General features: G+C 43.7%; 1 protein-coding gene across 3 annotated transcripts; it reads left to right on the forward strand.

Annotated features, from left to right (window-relative positions):
- Positions 1–11478: 11478 nt before the first annotated feature.
- On the forward strand, positions 11479–17780 carry LOC119149153 (C-type lectin domain family 2 member L-like). 3 transcript variants are annotated; one of them, XR_005104579.1, is made up of 6 exons: positions 11479–11621; positions 12705–12788; positions 13479–13663; positions 14778–14878; positions 15648–15930; positions 16966–17780. XR_005104579.1 is itself a non-coding variant. In XM_037390127.1 (5 exons), exons 1-5 carry the CDS (start codon positions 11564–11566, stop codon positions 15763–15765), a joined length of 546 nt encoding a protein of 181 aa, XP_037246024.1. In that variant the 5' UTR covers positions 11479–11563; the 3' UTR covers positions 15766–16485. The 3 variants fall into 3 exon arrangements, 1 of the variants encoding a protein (XP_037246024.1); XR_005104580.1 differs by lacking the exon at positions 16966–17780 and adding an exon at positions 16499–16545; XM_037390127.1 differs by lacking the exon at positions 16966–17780 and having other exon boundaries at positions 15648–16485.
- Positions 17781–18521: the final 741 nt, after the last annotated feature.

Below are 18521 nucleotides of genomic sequence, written 5' to 3' on the forward strand. Positions count from 1 at the left end.
TTAGAGTAAGATCCAATTGGAAAACATATAACCAAAGCTCAGCTGTACCTTCCTAAATACAAAATTGTTACACTAGACTATCTCTCTGAGAATTGTGAGCCAAAACCCACTTCCTTAAAGGGATACAAGGAACAAACCTCATGTAATCTTTCCGCTGGAACCCCTCACAGCCTTCTATAAACTGATATTAGCTTAAAGCATGTGGTACATGGATACCCTCATCTTTTCTGTCACGTTGCCCTGACACATCTACACACCAGATCACAGAATTTCTTTCTTCTAGCACAAATGCATTTGGTTCTCTTTGCCTGAACTTGTTTAAAAACAATAGGTGTTTCCTGCAAATTCTCCTTTGTTCAATGTGGTGCTGCTGCTGTTCGTGTCTCTCAGTTGTAATTTCCTGGTTTTTTAGCTCACCCACCTTGCATGTAAAGCTAAATGCAAGCTGTAACAGTGAGACAAAAGACCCCATGGTAAGAGAAAAGAAGCTTTCTTTTTCATTTTGACTCAACTAGACACAAATCACATGTACTTGTTTTCCCCTGCGTGCTTTTCCTGCAAGTCCTTTGCGCCATCTGACTCTCCTCTGTGACAGCCACATGGGCTGGGTAGGGAGAGGTTCAAGTCAGTAACTCAGGATGGAAGCAAGTTGCACTGTGCACCTGGATAATCAAAATGCAGCTCTTGCAGGACTCCACAATTGCTTGTAAAAAAATAAATACCATGGTATGAGAATATTTGAAGCACAGGGTCCTGGGCTTTGCTTCATCCTTTAAAAGAAAACAGAGGAATACGCTATTCAGAGCACACAAACAGTTCAGATGTGTAAGAAGAGAGACCTGTACTCAGCTTTCAGCACAAAGAGAAAAAGTATGTGTTTACACACAGAGACACCTTTTTTCCCCCATCTTGTTTTTGGGTAGATTTGATTTTTTCTCTCTGTTTTGTGTGCAGTTCTGGTTTGGCTGCTGTTCATCCACTTTCTGCTCTACTTGCTTTTTGTTGGCAGACTACTGCCTTGTTGCTTGGTTACCTCTGTACAACAGCTTCTGGGCTTTTAAACTATTTTATTATTTTTTTTAGAACCTTGCCTTCATTCACTTTGCCTCCTAAAAATGAAAATCCCTTGGTTGTGATTCTTACCAAGACACTCACAGCCTTTCTTCCACCAAGCATATGCTGACTGATACAGTCATGTCCAGCCTACCACACAGGGTATCTGCCCCGACCTCCTGTTTCTTACATTGTGCATTTATTTAGCGCTTTCTACAAAACGCAGTATAATCTGTCTCATGAAGCCTCATCCCTGTTGCCACCTCCCATTCTCTCTGTACTTCCCTATTGCTTCTTTTCAAGGCTGCAGCCATTAATTCCTAGGACACTCTTCAGAACAGACATACAGATGCCAGGATCTGCGCTGACTCACTGACAACAAAAACAATGCACAGGGGCTGCTCAAAGCTTCTGCAAGCAACCTGTCCATCACAATAGCAAGATGTAAATAGAGCTGGATTTAAAAGAATCCAGAACCCCACTGTATAATCTACGGCCAAAGCCACAGCTAGCTTCACAAGCCATATACAGCCACAGCAGCACTGCCCAGCAGAGAGGAAGGGCAAACTCAAACACTGCCCCGTGCTGCCATGGTTAAATTTCTTTCATGCTGCATGTAATGTATCCTCATAGTGCATTCTATAAATATCCACATCTAGACAGTCCTAGCTTGCGTAGATCCGTCAAGGAAGCCCTTGCACATTGCAGAAGTATCTGAGCATATAGGCCCTTGGCTTCCAGTTTAATCCAGAGCACCTCAGCTGCTTACACAGCACACTGAAAGAGCGGAGTGCATGAGAATGGGATGTGAAATACTTTTTGCTGATCACCAGGAACTGTGAGGCTATGTCGAGACACCAACTCTTCTCTACAAATTAGATCCCTGAGTCAATAACACGAAAGAAATAAAACCATCCACTCAAGAGATAGAGCCTGGATATGATTGCTTGTGAGTGAGTGTGTTCAGAATAAAAGAGAGGTCTGCTAGCTGGTGTACGTGCACCTTGAAGTTCGGACACACCAAGCAGGCTTGTGAAGCAACTGAATATTCCATAAAAGGTGAGAAAAAATGCTGAAAGCATTACCATGGTTGCCAAATTTTAAAGCAGCTTTCTTTTCTGGCTTACTATTAAAATCTTTGAATAAATGGAAGTTACACAGCCGAAAGCTCTGACATACTAAGCCCTATTTACTGTAATTGTCTCATCTGTTTACAGGTTAAGAAAACATTTTGTAGAATGTAATTGCCAGGAATCTACTCTGTCTGACTTTCCTGCTCTCTGGTGAATCTTAATTACTATGTCTGAAGCATAAAGAATTTGATAATGTAAACTGCAGTTAAACAAAATTGACAAATACCTTCTGCCCAATGACAAGGCTTTGAGCAAGGACTAGAAAAATCTTCCAGACTATTACTGCAGACAGGGAAAGTTAGTTTTATTGCAATTACTACTGAAGACAGCTCTTCACTTTAGACTACAGTCCAAGACTTCCCAGATTCTCTTCTGTGAGCATATAACCTTGTCCGAACACTGGTATAAATGGACATGAAACAATTCTTCATCCATCTGCAAACCAGCTATGACTTTTCAGCAGGAGAGTCAAACAAGCATCCTTTTAGAAATTCTACAGGTGAATGTCATGCTCTGTTACTAGTTTTATACAAAAGACAAAGACACATTCAAGAAATGGCATGAGCCAGTCCAAGAGGTCCCCACTACTGAGAGGGAATTGTAGGAAGCCCACACAGCTCACCAGCTCAGTGAAAAAAAAAAAAAAAACAAAACCCAAAGAAAAGAAACCCAAGAAAACAATGCATCATTTCTTTCTAAACTGACAGAGTAAATCCAGTCTCAGAGGGATCCAAAGAGTAAGAAAGCCAGTGTGCATATGGGGAGCTGCAAGCTCTCTCACCACTTCAGCTGTTTATGACACCAAGATATAAAAGGATTTAAAAATCCTTTTATTTTTCCACCCAGGAAGAACCTTTTCTGATCTACTACCTATTGAAGGTCACATTGTCACTCATGGCTTCCACTGATGTTCAGGCAATACCCTGCATTCACTGGTTTGGAAGATCACTTGAACTCACTTGGGTGGTGTTTCTCATTGGTTTCTTCATTTGTTGACCAAAGAGAATTGCATTATTAAGAACATACAGGAAGTCACAAACTTGCATTCTTACAAGCTCCTACCTGGTGAATCTTATCTCTATAGAAGATCACACCACTACTGTCTACCCCAAAAGAATCTGTGACATCTGCCATTCTCCAAAATCTGAAAAATTACCTCTTTTCTACAGTGCATGATCCATGCCACTTCACAGAAGCTCCTCATACTGGGTTACCGCTCCTCAGCTGGGCTGCCACTCACCTATTCCTCCCAACCACAGTGGGTCAGAGGTATAGAAAGACAACCTTTTGTACAAGTAAATGCATCAGTACTTTATGGTAAAGAAAGAAGCTTATTTATATTTTGGACCAATTCAGTGACAGCACACCAATCTCAAGGTCTGGCATACACCATTCATGTCCCTATCTATAGCTGTGCCTTACTACTGCCACTGAATTACAGAAAAGAATTCACAGCAAATAGAATAAAAATCCTATGGTTCTGTGCTTTGGTTTCAGCCAGGTCTTATTTACAACTACCAGAATGAGTCAAGAAACTATCTACTCAAAAAAATAGTTTGAGTTCATGCTAATGTGAAAGCAGATTACATAGGCAGAATGATAAAATCTAGACAAGATTGGGTCCTTGTAAAACAACAAGAACTTAACAATTTCCGAACACAAAAGGGGAAAGATCTTGTTAAAAAGTTTCCAGTGATAGGATCACTGACTCATCAATGTGCAGTAAAATGGATCAAAACTTTCAGAAGCATTTCAGAAATTGTACATTTTGAGGTTAGGCATGTTTCTGGTTTTTTTTCCAGAACATAGCTGGATATATATCTTGAGCAAAACAGACACACACAAACACAAAACATCCCACACAAATCAATTCTTCACCACTAAGAGCTCTATTCATTGCCTAGCACAATTGTGGTACATTTTATTAAATAGATTATTCCATGCAGAAAGCATGGGTCCACATTCTTACACACTATGATACAGTCTCTGTACTTTTCTAAGTTATATCACAAAATACAGATGGACCTACAACATCCTGTACTTTTCCCTAAAGATCTCAGTGTAGGGAGCTGGAATAACACATAGCCTCACTCATTCCCTGGCAGCCAAGTGAGACAAGTACAGTGAGAAAGAAACTCCATTGTGTTTTGACCAACTGGTTTATTACAGTATTATTATTTGACTTACATAAGTGATCTATGTCCTGTAAGTCACAAAACACATTTTTAACTGTTTGGAAGAAACACAACATTGCCAATGCAAAAAGGAAAAGAGTGTCTTCCAACTCTAGCAGAATGCAAACTGAATAAAGGCATAACTACCCCATTAAAAAAAGATGCCATCAAACAAAGAACCAGTCCTCTTGCTAAAATCAGACACTGATTTGCTAGTACTGAAAACAACTTACAAGGATAAAAGTGTTTCAAGTTCCTCCAAACAATGAGCTCTCAAGCATCTTGATGGCTGGACCAGCCCCTCTGAAATCACCCACCCAGCAAACTAGCACTTGGGCCGTTCAAAGTGGTAATGATGTGCTCGCTGGTGCCACACTTTGCAAAGCTGCAGCTGACATCTGAAACTCACACCACAATGGCAATGATGGGTGCATTGCTAAGTGCCACTGCCTCAAATGGGTTTACAAGCGAAAAAAAAAACCAAACTTCCATGAAAACTGAAGCACGCTTTGGACACATACTCCCTCTGTCCCTCAAATACCGAACAGTATGAAAAGACTCACCTTAACTTTGTGAGACCAGGACCCAGACAATTTCTCCCTTGGACCTGGATGTCCCCAGGTGATCTAGACACAATATAGCTCAAGCTATAGCTTTGATGCCAGGAAATAACACATCCACATCATGTTTATTTACCTCGTTTATATATCAAAACTCAGAGCAACACCTGCCTTTGGAGCAACCAGTATTAAAAAAAAAAAAACAAAACAGAAGAAACAACTCCCAGACTACAGTTAATGAACAGGCAGGAGCATCTTATTGATTCTTTAACACGTTTTTTTTCCCCCCTCCCCAATTTCCTACTTAAACAGAGGTTAAAGTGTGAAACTAAGTAAAGTGGCTTAGACTAACATCTCACATTAGGACCTAATTTAACAGGTCACTGCTGCCAAAAAGAGGAGGTCCTGTGCATGCAATCCTATGTTCTCCCCCCTTCTTGCCACTTACCTTGAGGCAGTTCTTGTTCCTATCTGACTACAAGTCGATCCAGCTGACCACCTCAGGAGATTAACTCAGAAAAAGCCAGGTGCTTCTTTTCCTGTGTTAGCAAGCTGCATGAGGTTATAGCACAACCAGATGAGTGACAGAGACGAAGCAATGAGGGAACAGAAAAACTACATGCAGGTGGCTAGAAAAGGTGTGAGACTCAAAGGTTGGCGCTTTGACTCACCCATATTGCAGAGCAATAGCCTGTGGCTCTGGTTATACGTTCTAGGTAGTGCTCCTTATGAAAGCTGAAAGAGCTTACCCTCACCACCCTCCCCAGCTGCGTGGCCCTGTTCTTGTGCGATGGGCACTGCCCGTTCTCCACTCCGACTCAAATCAGGGAACCAAACCAGCTCAAACAGAGCAACAGTTGCTTTTCAGCTACCTCACTTCTATTTTCAGCCGTATCACCGTATGGCCAAGTGTGCAATGAGGCCAGCTCATGGGGGAGGACACTGTGGAAGCACAAATGCGACGAAGATGACCCAGGGGCTCTATAGCCAGCACCACTATAGACTCAAAGGCCTAGAAGCTCTACCCCTTGTTGTGGTTTAACCCCAGCCAGCACCTAAGCAGCACACTCTACTACCTGTGTCTTTTCTTTCTACTGCCTGTAGATTTCCTATGTAGCCATGAGGACTGTAGCCCTCTGCACATTTTCACCCATAAAATGGGGATAATGATCATTTCTCTCTCTGGCCTTATGCAGACCTTTTCTATTTAGACTGCAAGCTCTTCCCAGCAAAGATACCTGTTGCTCTAAGTATTTACCACACAGAATCTTGCCATTCTCATCGAACAAAAGTTTTCTAAACAGAAATATGTCAAGTAGTACTCATATATGCTATGCACGCCAATTATTTTTTCCCCATTTCACTCTGATTTTGAATATTTATGTAATAAAGATTACTGTCAGTTCCATAACATGCCTAATCCACCACCAGGCCTAATCTAGTTATGTTGCTGGAGTATTTAATATTGATACTAATTTAATATTATCTGGACCGGAAGAAGAAACTACTGACACAGCAGGATTTCAGGCTACCCTGGGTTATTTAGGTGATCAAGGACTTCAACAGATAGTGAGGAAATCCAGATGCCTACACAAGACATGTGAATTGACCTTACAATGACAAGTGACATTTTGTGTCAAAAAAAAGGAAGCCAATGTACTACTGTGCAATGGAAAAAAATTTATATGGTTCTAAATTATAAATGTATCAATGCAAGAAAAGGACTTTGCTGCCAGACTGACAGTTTGGTGATGATGTACTGCCAAATTAGCAGCTGTCAGAACAGCAGCAGGCTTACAGGACACATAAAGAATATGGTGAAGGATAGTGCTGGCAATAGCACAGGGCTTATATAAACCAATAGCATATTGGTTTCCTTCTTAGCACATACTTGTCATACCATGAGATGGTCTGATCTCTCTGCAGACCCATTACCCTATGCAGGTGTCTTACTGCACTTCTCATTGTTCCCTTGCTTTGGTCCACCAGGGAGGACAGTACTTTTTGCCACAGTACCTTCAGCACTACATCAGGCAATGCTGGGAAGAAAAAGCTGTTATACTAATGCAGATTAGGAAAAGAAACCTTTTTGAGCAGTCCAAATGTTATTCATGCCTTTGATGGAAGGTGCTCAGCTCCACTGGCTGCAGCCATGAGAAAACTGCACAGGATGCTGAGCAGGAAACTGAGTCGAGTAGCTCTGTCAAGCCCATGTCAGGATGACTCATCACTTCAAAAGTCACAGGTGATCATGTGTGCACTTCTTTCTTCTCCTCTTCAGTCAAGAATGGACCTATCAGTAGAAGCAGTGGAGGTTTCTGGCTGATGATGCAGTTGCATGGTCTCGTTTCATTTCTGGCCTCTAAGAGCTTCCTGGTGCAGATGCACAGCCTGCGGACATCTTGGGGAGAAACTTCTGATGCCTGTTACCTGCACAGGGGACATGATGACACCAGATTCAACTGGCAAAACCTAAGCTGGGGGGTTTTGGAACCTTTTTTGGTTTGTGGCTGCAAAGGCTCCAAATGGTGAGTGACTTTTCAAGGCGTTAAACGTGATATCTGCTCTATGGTGAATCTCATATTATCTATAAAGAAATTCTGCTCTTTCCTGGAAGATAAAATTTACAGGCAGTATAGCTACTAATCGTTATCGATGGCCAGACCATCAGACTCTGTAGATAAAGCCAAATAAGCTTCTTTACATCATGTCTCCACTCTAATCTCCCCGTCATGCCTACTTTTATATTTTTATCTGTTTTCTTCAGCTTACTAGTGTTAAATGTTGTCATGTTGTTACAATGCTGTGGTGCTTTCTCTTCTGTACTCCAGCTCTTCCTACTTATTTCTGTCTTCCCCCAGGACATTTTCAGCTTTAAAACTGTCAGTTCTTGAAGATGGGGGCTATGCCTTCTACTACATAATAACAATGCACAAGTGCTATAAAAAAGGAACAATCCTAGTGAATACTAGCCTCACGAAAAACACAATCACAGCTGATAACGTAGCTGGATTCCTTTATCTTGTGCCTCCCATTCCAAAACATTCCAAAATAATGTTTTGCAAGACTTCTGCAGCTGAATGGGTGAGGTTGGTTCGTGTGAAAGACCTAGTTGTCTGATATACTCAGCATTCTCCAGCCGACACTTCGAAAATGCTTAGTACTTCTCAAATACTGACTTAACTCTGCAGTAAATACAGCCTGCTAATACCTCTGTTAAATACTTTTGAAGACAACTAACATTTTAATGTTCAAAACTACGAAGTACAGATGATGTCCCATAAGCCACTCAACATTACTTTTGCTACATTCACCCTTCACCTTTTTCTTTCATTTTACTGTCTAAAACATGGACGTTTCCTGTGTTATTTTTACTCATCGGACTAGCTTCATGTTATACAACAGAAATATTTGCAACTTAAAGATAAGCTTTCCAGTCTAACGATTTCCTTTTGGGAACTGCAGGAACCTCTTAATATCCTCCTGAAAATATATCACCTCAAGAAGTAATAGGCACTAGAATAGTAAAAATTTTAAAACTATTAAGAAATAAATGCATTTTTGTTCAGTTGAACACAGTACTATTGAAAAATAAACTTCAGGAATAGAAAGCAGAAAGCACGTCTTTCAGTACCTTCCTCCTTATTCGCTGGCAGGATTCCTATGGTACAGAGGCATACTGAGATCAGGGGGCTGGGGGGCAGGACTATCGAAACATTACAAGTAAGCCATGTTTTTTGCTGCATGAGAGGTACTTATCAATGGATCAGTGGAGGGTTACTAGCTTTGAAAGACGTAAAAAAAAATGCAGCATTAACGCAGCTCCTTTTCTAATAAATGGATTGGCCCGCTTCAGTGGGACCTTAAGAAACTAAAACTTGTCTGATATACGTAGACATTATGAGAGCTTCCAAAGCACCCCAAAATATCAGAAGTCAATATCTTGTTTGGGGTACAAATTCCTCAAGGTCTAACTAAAAATTTTGAACTCACTAATAGTTCTTCCATTGCCTGGGGAGGAAGGTAGAGATGAACTGACAAAGTCAACCAAGAGCTGAGTTAATGAGTCCACCCCAGCCTGTGCATCACAGCGAGATTGCTACTAGCGTGGGAGCTGAGCGGCAAACACAAGCATCTCTGCAGTATGTTGCTGTGACCACAGCGCGGATGTTTCCTACCTGTACACTCTGCCTCTAAATTTCTGACATGCGGTGATTTCTCCTTGCATAACGTGAACACAGTTCTTCAGAAAAATTAGACAGAGCATGTTAGTGGGTGATAAAAGGTAATCAAAGATTATCTGTGGTAGCAGCGAGCAGGAAGTGGCATCACAGAATCCAACCGTAACTTTTTGAGTCAGTCCCATGAGACTCCTAGTATTGCAGGAGCCATTTTTTTCCCAGACAAAACAACTTCTTTTGTAAAATGCCATGCTTTTTACTTAGCATGTTTGCATTTCTTCCCTACATCATGGCAATACTTTAAAGTAGTTCTCCAGTGATTTAGTTGGGAGGGTATTTTTGCCTTTTCCCTTCAAGAAATTCCTACCTTCTTTTTCAATCTTCATTTTATAAAATTTGGGAACATTTCATGATACACATATAAAAAAATAAATACATGGCCCTTGCAGCGCCTCACGAGAGACATTTTTTTCCTGCAAAAATAAACATTTCCCTTTTCTGAACAGCTGTGCTCAGCACCCCAGCAGCCTCCAGTGATGTCCATGGGAGTTACCTGTGCAGAGGAATTTGCTGACTTACCTTTGCAGAGGTCCATATGTCTCTGGCTGGTAAGGCACAAGAAAGGAGAGCCAGTAGCTGAGCATGGCTCGGACAAGTGTCCCTCTTGCACATAGTCTGTGCACTGCATTCTGCTCAGGTATGAGGATGAACTCTCCTCCTCCAAGATCAGCCTGAACACTCGGTGCAAATGCCCAAGTAGTCTGTGGGCAGTTCAGCAGCAGCCCTCCCTCACTGAAGCGTTAAGCTGAGGTGGTGGGAGCCAGCCAAATCACACACCCTCTATAACAGCAGCAGGCTGCTTACACTTTGGTCTGGAGGTGTCTTAGCCCAACCGATCAGGGAAAGTGAAGGTCAAGTGTCCCAGTTATAAGCGTTGGGGGTCAGTAAGTATAGTTGTTTTGGAGCACCAGATGATTCACAACTGTGTTGCAGGTTCTCAAGGTTTTTTTGTCAGCCTGGAGAATGGCCTGCAACTGTCAAAAGTATCTTCTGTGTTAGTGGGTGGGGAAGTGTGGAAAGGGTACCTGTGAATTCTCTGCAGTTACAAGCTACAGTAAGTTATTTTTTACCTCAGTGACAGGCAGGACTGAATGGCAAGAGAGTGAGCCACTTCTGAGGCGTGAATAAACACTGAATAACCTGTTCTTAGAGTAATAGCTATGTATACATCTGTATTCCATTATCGCCTTGTATGCAAAATCTGCTGTATATGAAACAGGTATCAAGCCTCCCCGCTGCCCTTCTTCCACTCCCCAATCTCATTCTCTGCCCCTCTGGACTCAAACCTTGCAAAACCTCTTGAACTGTCTACAGCTTGTGCGCTCTAGATCCATCATCTCTTCCCTCTCTCATTCTCCCTTTCCTAGGAATCTTCAGTTCCCTAACTTCCCTGAAGCCGCTGTGCTTTAAGCCTTGTTCACACGTATCTTTTGAATTCCTCTTCACCCTTCTGCCTTTCTGTTACTTCTCAAGTGCCATACTGGGCATGCTAGCCTGTCCAGCTCTCCCAGTCCATTGCTTAAACAATGCACACAAAGGCTAAAATCAACTGCAAGTCAATTCAAATTTATGGAAGTATGAAGTTTATATGGCTCTTTATTACCTGTAAATATAAACACCTGGAGATAATTTTCAGCAACTGACTACTGATTGCTCAAACTCCTTGACAATCACAGTGATTGGAGACTGCCAGGAAACCGGCTACATAACGTGTAACGCTCCGTTCTCATGGTTTTCTCTTTCAGGTTTTCTCCTGGGGTACTGATGGATGCCTGTTTTACATAAACCATCACTGAATTTCTCATCCGCCTCGCACAGAGCCTGCACTTTAACTTGAAGAGAGCCGTGTTCCTCTGGCTATTTGAGCATGCAACCCAGCCAAGATCTGCTGCAAGTAAACCAGTTCCTGTGTTTAACCCACCGGGTGCGATATCCGCACCGTGCCCCACGCTCCTGGGGTACACGGCCCTGTCTTATGGGCAGCGCTACAGCTTCTGCTACACCTCCAGCCCCGCAGCTGGCAAGTCAGATCCATCAGGCTTCACGGCTTCCTGGGTGAGGCAAACCACTGGCCGAGCTTCCCAAAGCGATGAAGTTTCAAGCAGCCAACGTTTAAATGCAAAGGCAGCACGAGCCTCCTGCCTGCGCCTCGGCTCCCTCCCACGACCCGCCTGCTGATGCCAGAGGCCCGCAGCCACATCTGGCGGCCGCCAAGCTCTCCCACGGCCGTTTCCCGTTTCCCCTTCCCGCCCCTCACCGCGACGCCCACGCGGCGTGACGAGCCCCCCGTGCGCCGCCCCCCGCCCAGGGCCGCCGGGGGAAGCGGCTGCGGCCGCCCCCCGCACGCTGCCAGCCCCGCGCCCGCCGCCCCGGCAGTTCCGGACCCGTGACCGGCCGCACCCATGGGACACCGAGGCGGGGGCAGCGGCTGCCCGGAGCGGGGCGCGGGGTCCCGCAAAGGTGAAGGGCAAAGGGCGGGGGGAACGCAGCCGGGCGGGGCGCCAGGAGACCCCGCCGCAGGGAGGAGGCAGGAGCGGGCGCGCTGTCGGGGGCAGAGCCGCTGCGCAGCCCCGGGGACCGGAGCCGTGCGGCTGGGGGCGGCGGCTGCTGCCCTGCGGCGTCCCGGGAGCGCCCTGGCCAGGGCGCGATGGGCGCGCAGGGGCCGATCCGGTGGAGGTCCCGCCGTCGAGGGGCTGGCGGGGAAGCGGGCGGCGCCAGGCTCCGGGCTGCGGGACCCACCGGAGGAATGCCCGGGGGTCCCGGCGTGGTGTGGGGCCGGCTGGAGATGAGCGCCGTGCCAGCATCCCCCGGCGCGCCCCTCGTGCTCGGGGGCCAGATGAGCCCAGCTGTGTGCTGTGGCTCCGCACGGGGACGGGCGCTGCCCGGGCAGACCCCTGTGCTGGCAGCAAAGCCACCCCCAGCGGAGGGGACCCTCCTTTTGCAGCCTTTCAAAGGCACCTGGTCCCCCCGGCAGCTGCCTGCGCAGTTGGGCGCAAGGCACGGTGGTGGCAGGCTGGGGGGACCTTCCCTCCTCCAAACCCAGCGCGCTGCGGGCGCCAGGAGGGGACACGGAAGAAAAGGAGGCTCTGTAAAGCTGGCGCTGTGGGATAACGCTGGATATTCTCAGGAGAAGTCTTAGGCACCAGAGTTGGTGACTGTGTCGTATTTCTGTTATCTGTGCCATGTTTAGGCGTCAGGTCAACCTCGGATTTACTGCCTTCACCCTCAATTGTTCCCTGCTCCTTTCTTTTTTGATCACTTTGGAGTGTCGGGAACTACCTCACTGTTAGGTTCAGTTTTGGATGATGTAATTAAAATTCAGAGTAACTCAGAGTTCCTGTTAGCTAAATAGCTTTGTGACAACAACCTAAATGTCACACATTTCCTAGTCTTTAGCTCTGCTCCCAGCCTGCTTTCCACGGAAAGGGACTTTTTTTGGAACAGCTTCATGGGTCCTGAGTTCTGCTGCCCTGACAGCTGGTTGTGTTTGGGGTTTTGTTTTAGGTTTGTGGGTTTCTTAATTCCTGACATTTCTTTTTTCAGGTCTATTCTCAAATATCTGGTTATGGCGAGGTGTTGCTGGAGTTCTTACTGCTGCTATCATTTTGATATTGTGTATTTGGTTTGGTAAGTGTGTAAATAAATCAGCCGGGGAAATTACTAAACTTTTGGGTTGTCAGAAGCGCCTTAAAACCTCAGAGGTTTATTCAGAACTTACCTTATCTCAAAGTTAAATAAAGTTAAATATGTCTCATGACATATTGTTTAAAATTGTGCTCAAGTGCTGGAGAAATGACTCCACTAGTTTGGTGGTGTTAAGGAGTGCTCAGTTTAGCCTTAGCGTACTGTTGTCATTCAAGTGTATAACCTCACAGTTGATCTTGAATCCAAGTTCAAGAAAACAAATAACAGATGGAAGATTGTTCTTTGCAACCAATCTGTAGTCCTTCAAAAAATGCCACTGTAATACACAAAGCTATTAGTTCAGCTGCAAGGAAGGAACACTTGCGAAAACAATAGTTGTCAGAAATATTTATGTTGCGGAAGAGTCCTTGGAGGATAGATAACGTTATTGTTACCTTCTCAGCTACTCCTGCCAACCTGCCCTTGATCATCGCTTTAAAGGTATGTCAGCAACCATAAGGGTACAGGAGCCAGAGTGTATAATTAGTTTACAATAATTATTTCTGCTGGGCAGAAGTAATAATGCTATGGTTAGATGATTTTGGATGATGCAGTCAGAAAGCAAGCTAAAAAGCTCCAGAAACCTTTTCTAGTTGAAAGAAACAGGTAGATTGTTTTTTTGTCTTTTTGCAGTAAACCATTCTTCGGCCAAAGATTTTCCTGTCTCTCCTTCCCTGGAACTCTGTCCGTCGGATTGGCTGTATTTCCAGAGGAAATGCTACTACCTGTCAGAGAGTGAGGCCGAATGGAACACCAGTCAGAGCCTCTGCTCTTTGCACAATGCTTCCCTCCTAGTGATTGAAAATCATCAGGAGCTGGTAAGGGAACAAAAGGGGGGGGGGGGGAGCTGGTCTCACCTCATCACGCTTCTAGGGAGCTGCGCAATGACCTAGTGTGTTCTTGCAGCCTCTTAAGCTGAGCAGTTTGAAAGCAATGCAGAGGCTGTGACAAGCCACAGCTTGCAGAAAGCTGCGTGCCCCCTCTCCCTGAAAACAGCAAACGTCAGATTTAGCAGTTGATATTTCAAAAAATGCCCAAGGATTATGTGAGTTAAATTTGGTGCTGCTTACAGCTATAAATACTCACATTGAAGGCAACCAGGATAAACACTGTTGCATCTCATTTCTCTTTAATTAGACAACTGTTCTCTCTTAGCAAAATAGGTTAATGACAACCAAGTTGGAAGATATGTTAATCTTGACCTTTGGAGTTAGGAGATAGTTATCCTTACCACAGTGTGGAGCATCTTTTTCTGTGTTATCCTACAATATTAGGAAAGATTCCAACCAGCACAAAGACCTAGGAGAATATGTTCTTCCGTATCTGTTGCAGACCTGGTATTTTAAAACAGCCTGTCTCTAGGTCAGTCACAAGCACCTGTGTAATGGGTGTACTGGGTGCAGATGTCAATTCTGTTGCATACATTGAAGCAGGGATCTTCCTTAACTAATCTCTAAAATGTATTCCACAAATCCTTGCCAGCTGATGATAAAAGATCAGTATGATGAACACAGTGATGGAGAAATGCATTAGCTGCAAAGGTGTTCATCATTCTTTGAAGACTTTCTGGTGGAGAGACAGTAAAATGATGCACTTGTAGTTCCATATTTCCACACAGTTCCTAATATTCAGTAGAATACTTGCATTCTCTTAGTTGGCGTTTCTGTCACTATGATATGAGTGCTGCACCGGGATCCTGTCGCAAAATTAATCCATTGGATTTCTGATTGAGTTGTAGGTTTTCTTTCAGTTATGTGGATCACACAGGATCCAGACGCTGCAGTAGTCTATGAATTTAATTTTTAAATTGTTTATTCTGGGAGAAAGGCAAGATCATTGTTTTGTTTCCTAGCCCTGGATCAAGGTACTTGTGTTTGGATAACTGAACTGAACATGTAAAGCTTCTTTTCTCATGCGGGTTTATTCCTACAGAGTTTTATGGTGAAAATAACAAAGCAAGACCCGTGGATTGGACTCTATAAAAGGAATGAAGAGTTCTTCTGGGTAAACGGGAAAGCATTAGACAATAAACTGTAAGTCAGCATTGAGCGGGTTTGCTGATGATACTGGATTGTAGGGGAGTAGGAAAGAATAACTAATACAGATACAGACAGTGACTTGAAAGAAATAGCTGTAATGGTGTTGAAGGGATGACTATGAAGAGAGCATGGAAAACAGTAAGGACTTCACATAGCATTGTTAAAACTGGTGGATGAAATTTAGAAGAGAAATTTTAAAGCCAGGTTCAGAAGCAATGTGAGATGGGAGCTCACAGCACCAGTATAGCAAAGTGAAAGGAGACCCTTACCTCTTATATATGGACACCTGCGGTGTGGAAACTGCAGTTTGCTTCCTGTTTTCCACCACCCCCTTAACCACAGTGCCACATTCAGTTCTGGGGAAGAGGGAGATGAGAGAGGCATTTGTTTCACATCATCTGCTGGAACATTTTAGCTGCATAGAAAGATGCAGAAGTCAAAGGTGGAGCCAGTCTTGATAGCACAGCATCCTTGAGAAGGGCAAACCTGAATTCCAGTCTCTGCTCTAAGGGTATATTTCACATTAAGCAACCACTAGACAAGATGCAGGAGCACTACAAGGCCTAGGTTTTGTATTCTGGGGGGCCATTAAAAAAAGACAATCTTTGTGGTGTCCTCGTCAAAGCACAAGCTGCAGTGCCTGGCCTGTGGTAGATTGGGCTTTGTACACAGAGAACCTGTGACCCCTGTCGTTCCCTTTGCTCGATTGCATTATTTGATTGTGGGTGTCAGAGTTAACTGTGTCTTTCATTCCCCCTTACAGGATTGAAGTAAAAGGCTCCGGAAACTGTGCCTATCTTGAGTCAAAAGGAGTCTCAGCCTCTGGATGTTATTTAACCAGGAAGTGGATCTGTAGCTTGAATATTAGCCTACCACGATAAAGGTGGACACTTAGCACTGTGATGTGATGCCTACACAGGCTGCGTCTGTACTCTGGGACCTGGGAACGCATCTCAGCTCCTGCATGGAGGTGAATGACTCTTCTGGTAGCCACAATTCTCCACCTGTGGAGGAAGCCTCTGTTTTTTAAAGATACTACTTAAAAGGTTTGCTTCAGCATCCTAAGTTACTTCCTTGCTCCATTTTTCTAGCTACTGCTCAGCCTGTAGTTTCTTTTTGTTGTGTCATTTCTTCCATTAACTCTTCTCTCATAGGATCCTAAGCAGCTGCTCTTGCTTTTCCTTTTCAGTTTGCACTTGGAGGTATTTGTTCTGCTTTTCCCTTAGCTGAACGCTGCGTGCGGGGATGGGTTGTGAGGTGGGGCTGCCTGAAGGTCTGCTGCTGCCTCTCGGGTACAGGGTGATGCAGAAATGAGCGCTGTTGTTTTAGACAGGATTGTGCAGATTTCACTCCCCTGATTTGATGAGGTGCATCTTGTATGACTCTGCATTGTAGTGGATGTTTTCTTAATGTTATTTTACATGAATCTTGTTCAATTAGCTTGACAGTATTTGTCACAGCACTCTGCAAACTAGCCAGCTACAACAAGGTCTTCTACCGTCTCATACCATCATACTCTTCATGCCAGTCCCTCTGCTGCCTTCTCCTGGTCTCTCCTCATGTATGGGATGCTCACTCTCTTCTCTTTGCTTCTTTCTCCTCTCTCTTCCTTAGCTGCTCTCTCTTCCTCGGCTGCCCAACCTCTTAACAGAACCAGCCACAGCTGCACCTTATCTACATCAGCCAACCCGCCACCCTTGAAGCCAGCCCACAGCTGTATATTATCAATACTAATTAACCCAGCTTCATTCCTCTACAAGTATCATCATTGGGTTTTATGTAGCTGCACTGCACCTGAAGGTCTCTTTCCCACAGCACTTAGCAAAAAAAAAAAAAAAAAAAGTCAGAATAGATAAGAGTGTTTATTTACCTGAGCATCTACACTGATGGGGAAGAAGAATCATGAGTAGAGAATAACAGAATTAACTGCAAAGGATGTTTCTCCATGGTTTCGTGATGTCCTGTGCCTGTCAGAGTATGGGGATTCTAAGCAAGTGGTACATTTCTGGATGGATGATCCGTGTTTTCTTCTGTGCGTGTATCACTTTCAGCAGCAACACCCAGTGCTGTTGAATTGCTAGGAGCCTGAACAGAATCAGGGTGCAGTCCTGCTGAACGCTGTGCACCAATGTCTAGCAGGTGACCTGGAGATTCAAAGGGCCATTTGATCCAGAGGAAGCAAAGCAGATTATTTTCCTGCAAGGACCATTCCTGTTGGGTTTCTAGAGGAGGAAGAATGGGAAATTCCTGTGTACAGCAGGGCAGAATACTTCCCTGCTCAGAATAAAATCTGGAAAATTGATGATGTGGGTGCTATGGGAAGGACTATGGACTCCACGAGACTCGTTGAAGAAGCGAGTGGAGCCATTTTTGGTGTACCCGGTAGAGAGCACTGTAGTTTCAGGGACGGGAAGATCGTTGTGTTCTTCTCATTTTTTAAGAAGGTAAAATTGCACTATGTTTGACAGGTTATTTGCAGTGTTATTGGTTCGTTGGGGTTTTTTGTCCTATTTGTTGTTAATTTTGCCTTCACTATGTTACTATGCAAATTTAATCGCTGTCTGGTTTTGTTCAGTGTCTTGTTTATGTCTTCATTATCTTCTGTGACAATAAGTTTACTGTAACAGGACAGTGCAGTATGGATATTGTTAACATCTTGTGACTTTAAGATGTTTATTTGTATATGATCACTAATTTTGCTGAACTACACTTTTTTTACTTGCTTCCATTCTTTATAGGCACAGTAATAGGACTCTAATAGCCTAATAATGTGTTTATTTAACTAGTTGGGAGGGGGGTATTCTGCAATGTTTTTAAATTAACTAGCTCTGAAGGATATGGTGCGTGCAATAGTCCTGAAAAGATACTCAATAAATATCTTTCCAGAGCCTCTGAATTACAGTGGTTTCTGTCTTAATGTTGTGCCATTAGAAGTATTTTTCAGCTCAGGCACCATTTTGGGAAAAAAAAAAAAAAATCACCATACTGAAGCAAAATAAAATGTTCAGGTTTTGAATATGAAGAGATCTTCAGTTATAGTGTTGGGGTTGACATGAGACAAGACATTTGACCCAAGAAAGAATGCATTTCACTTTCTAACACTTGAAACAAGTCTTTACACTTCAAAAAGTGTCAAACTTTTAACAAAAATATTTAACTGAAATGCTGAAACACACACAGTACAGTAACTTTGGAGGGAAACACGAAAATTTCCCCAGTTCACTCTTGCCAAATTTTCTGAGTATTTGCATTCAGGTCATATTAGAGGTACATGTCACAAATTTGGCAGAAATTGTAAGGGATAAGGAGTATTGACACACTGTGTTGTGTCTTAGCCTTTCTTAGTGAGCTGATTCACCTGAATGTTTCCTTTACAAAATAACATTGCTCTTAAGGTGTTTTTTTTTTCCATCAGTGTCTTCCATGGATAGAGTCCAAAAATGGGAAATTTTGCTTCTTAAAGGAATTTTTGGAAAAACTGTGAGCACAGTAGTTTTGCTGTAATCTGAGTCTTAAGGGGTGTGGTTAGCATCTTCTTTAGTATCCAAAGTCTGTCATGCTGAGAAATGACGCGTCAAGCTGCTAATTCACTTTGTTTGGAGCGGGGTTTGATGAAGTACTTCAATGGCCTTTTATT

Source organism: Falco rusticolus, chromosome 5 (genome assembly GCF_015220075.1).
Source record: "Falco rusticolus isolate bFalRus1 chromosome 5, bFalRus1.pri, whole genome shotgun sequence".
NCBI classification, from domain to species: domain Eukaryota; kingdom Metazoa; phylum Chordata; class Aves; order Falconiformes; family Falconidae; genus Falco; species Falco rusticolus.

Coding starts and splice junctions, on each gene's coding strand:
- LOC119149153 (XM_037390127.1), top strand. CDS start 11,564: ATGGGACACCGAGGCGGGGGCAGCGGCTGCCCGGAGCGGGGCGCGGGG. Junction 12,789..13,478: donor GATATTGTGTATTTGGTTTG/GTAAGTGTGTAA, acceptor GTCTTTTTGCAG/TAAACCATTCTTCGGCCAAA. Junction 13,664..14,777: donor TTGAAAATCATCAGGAGCTG/GTAAGGGAACAA, acceptor TTATTCCTACAG/AGTTTTATGGTGAAAATAAC.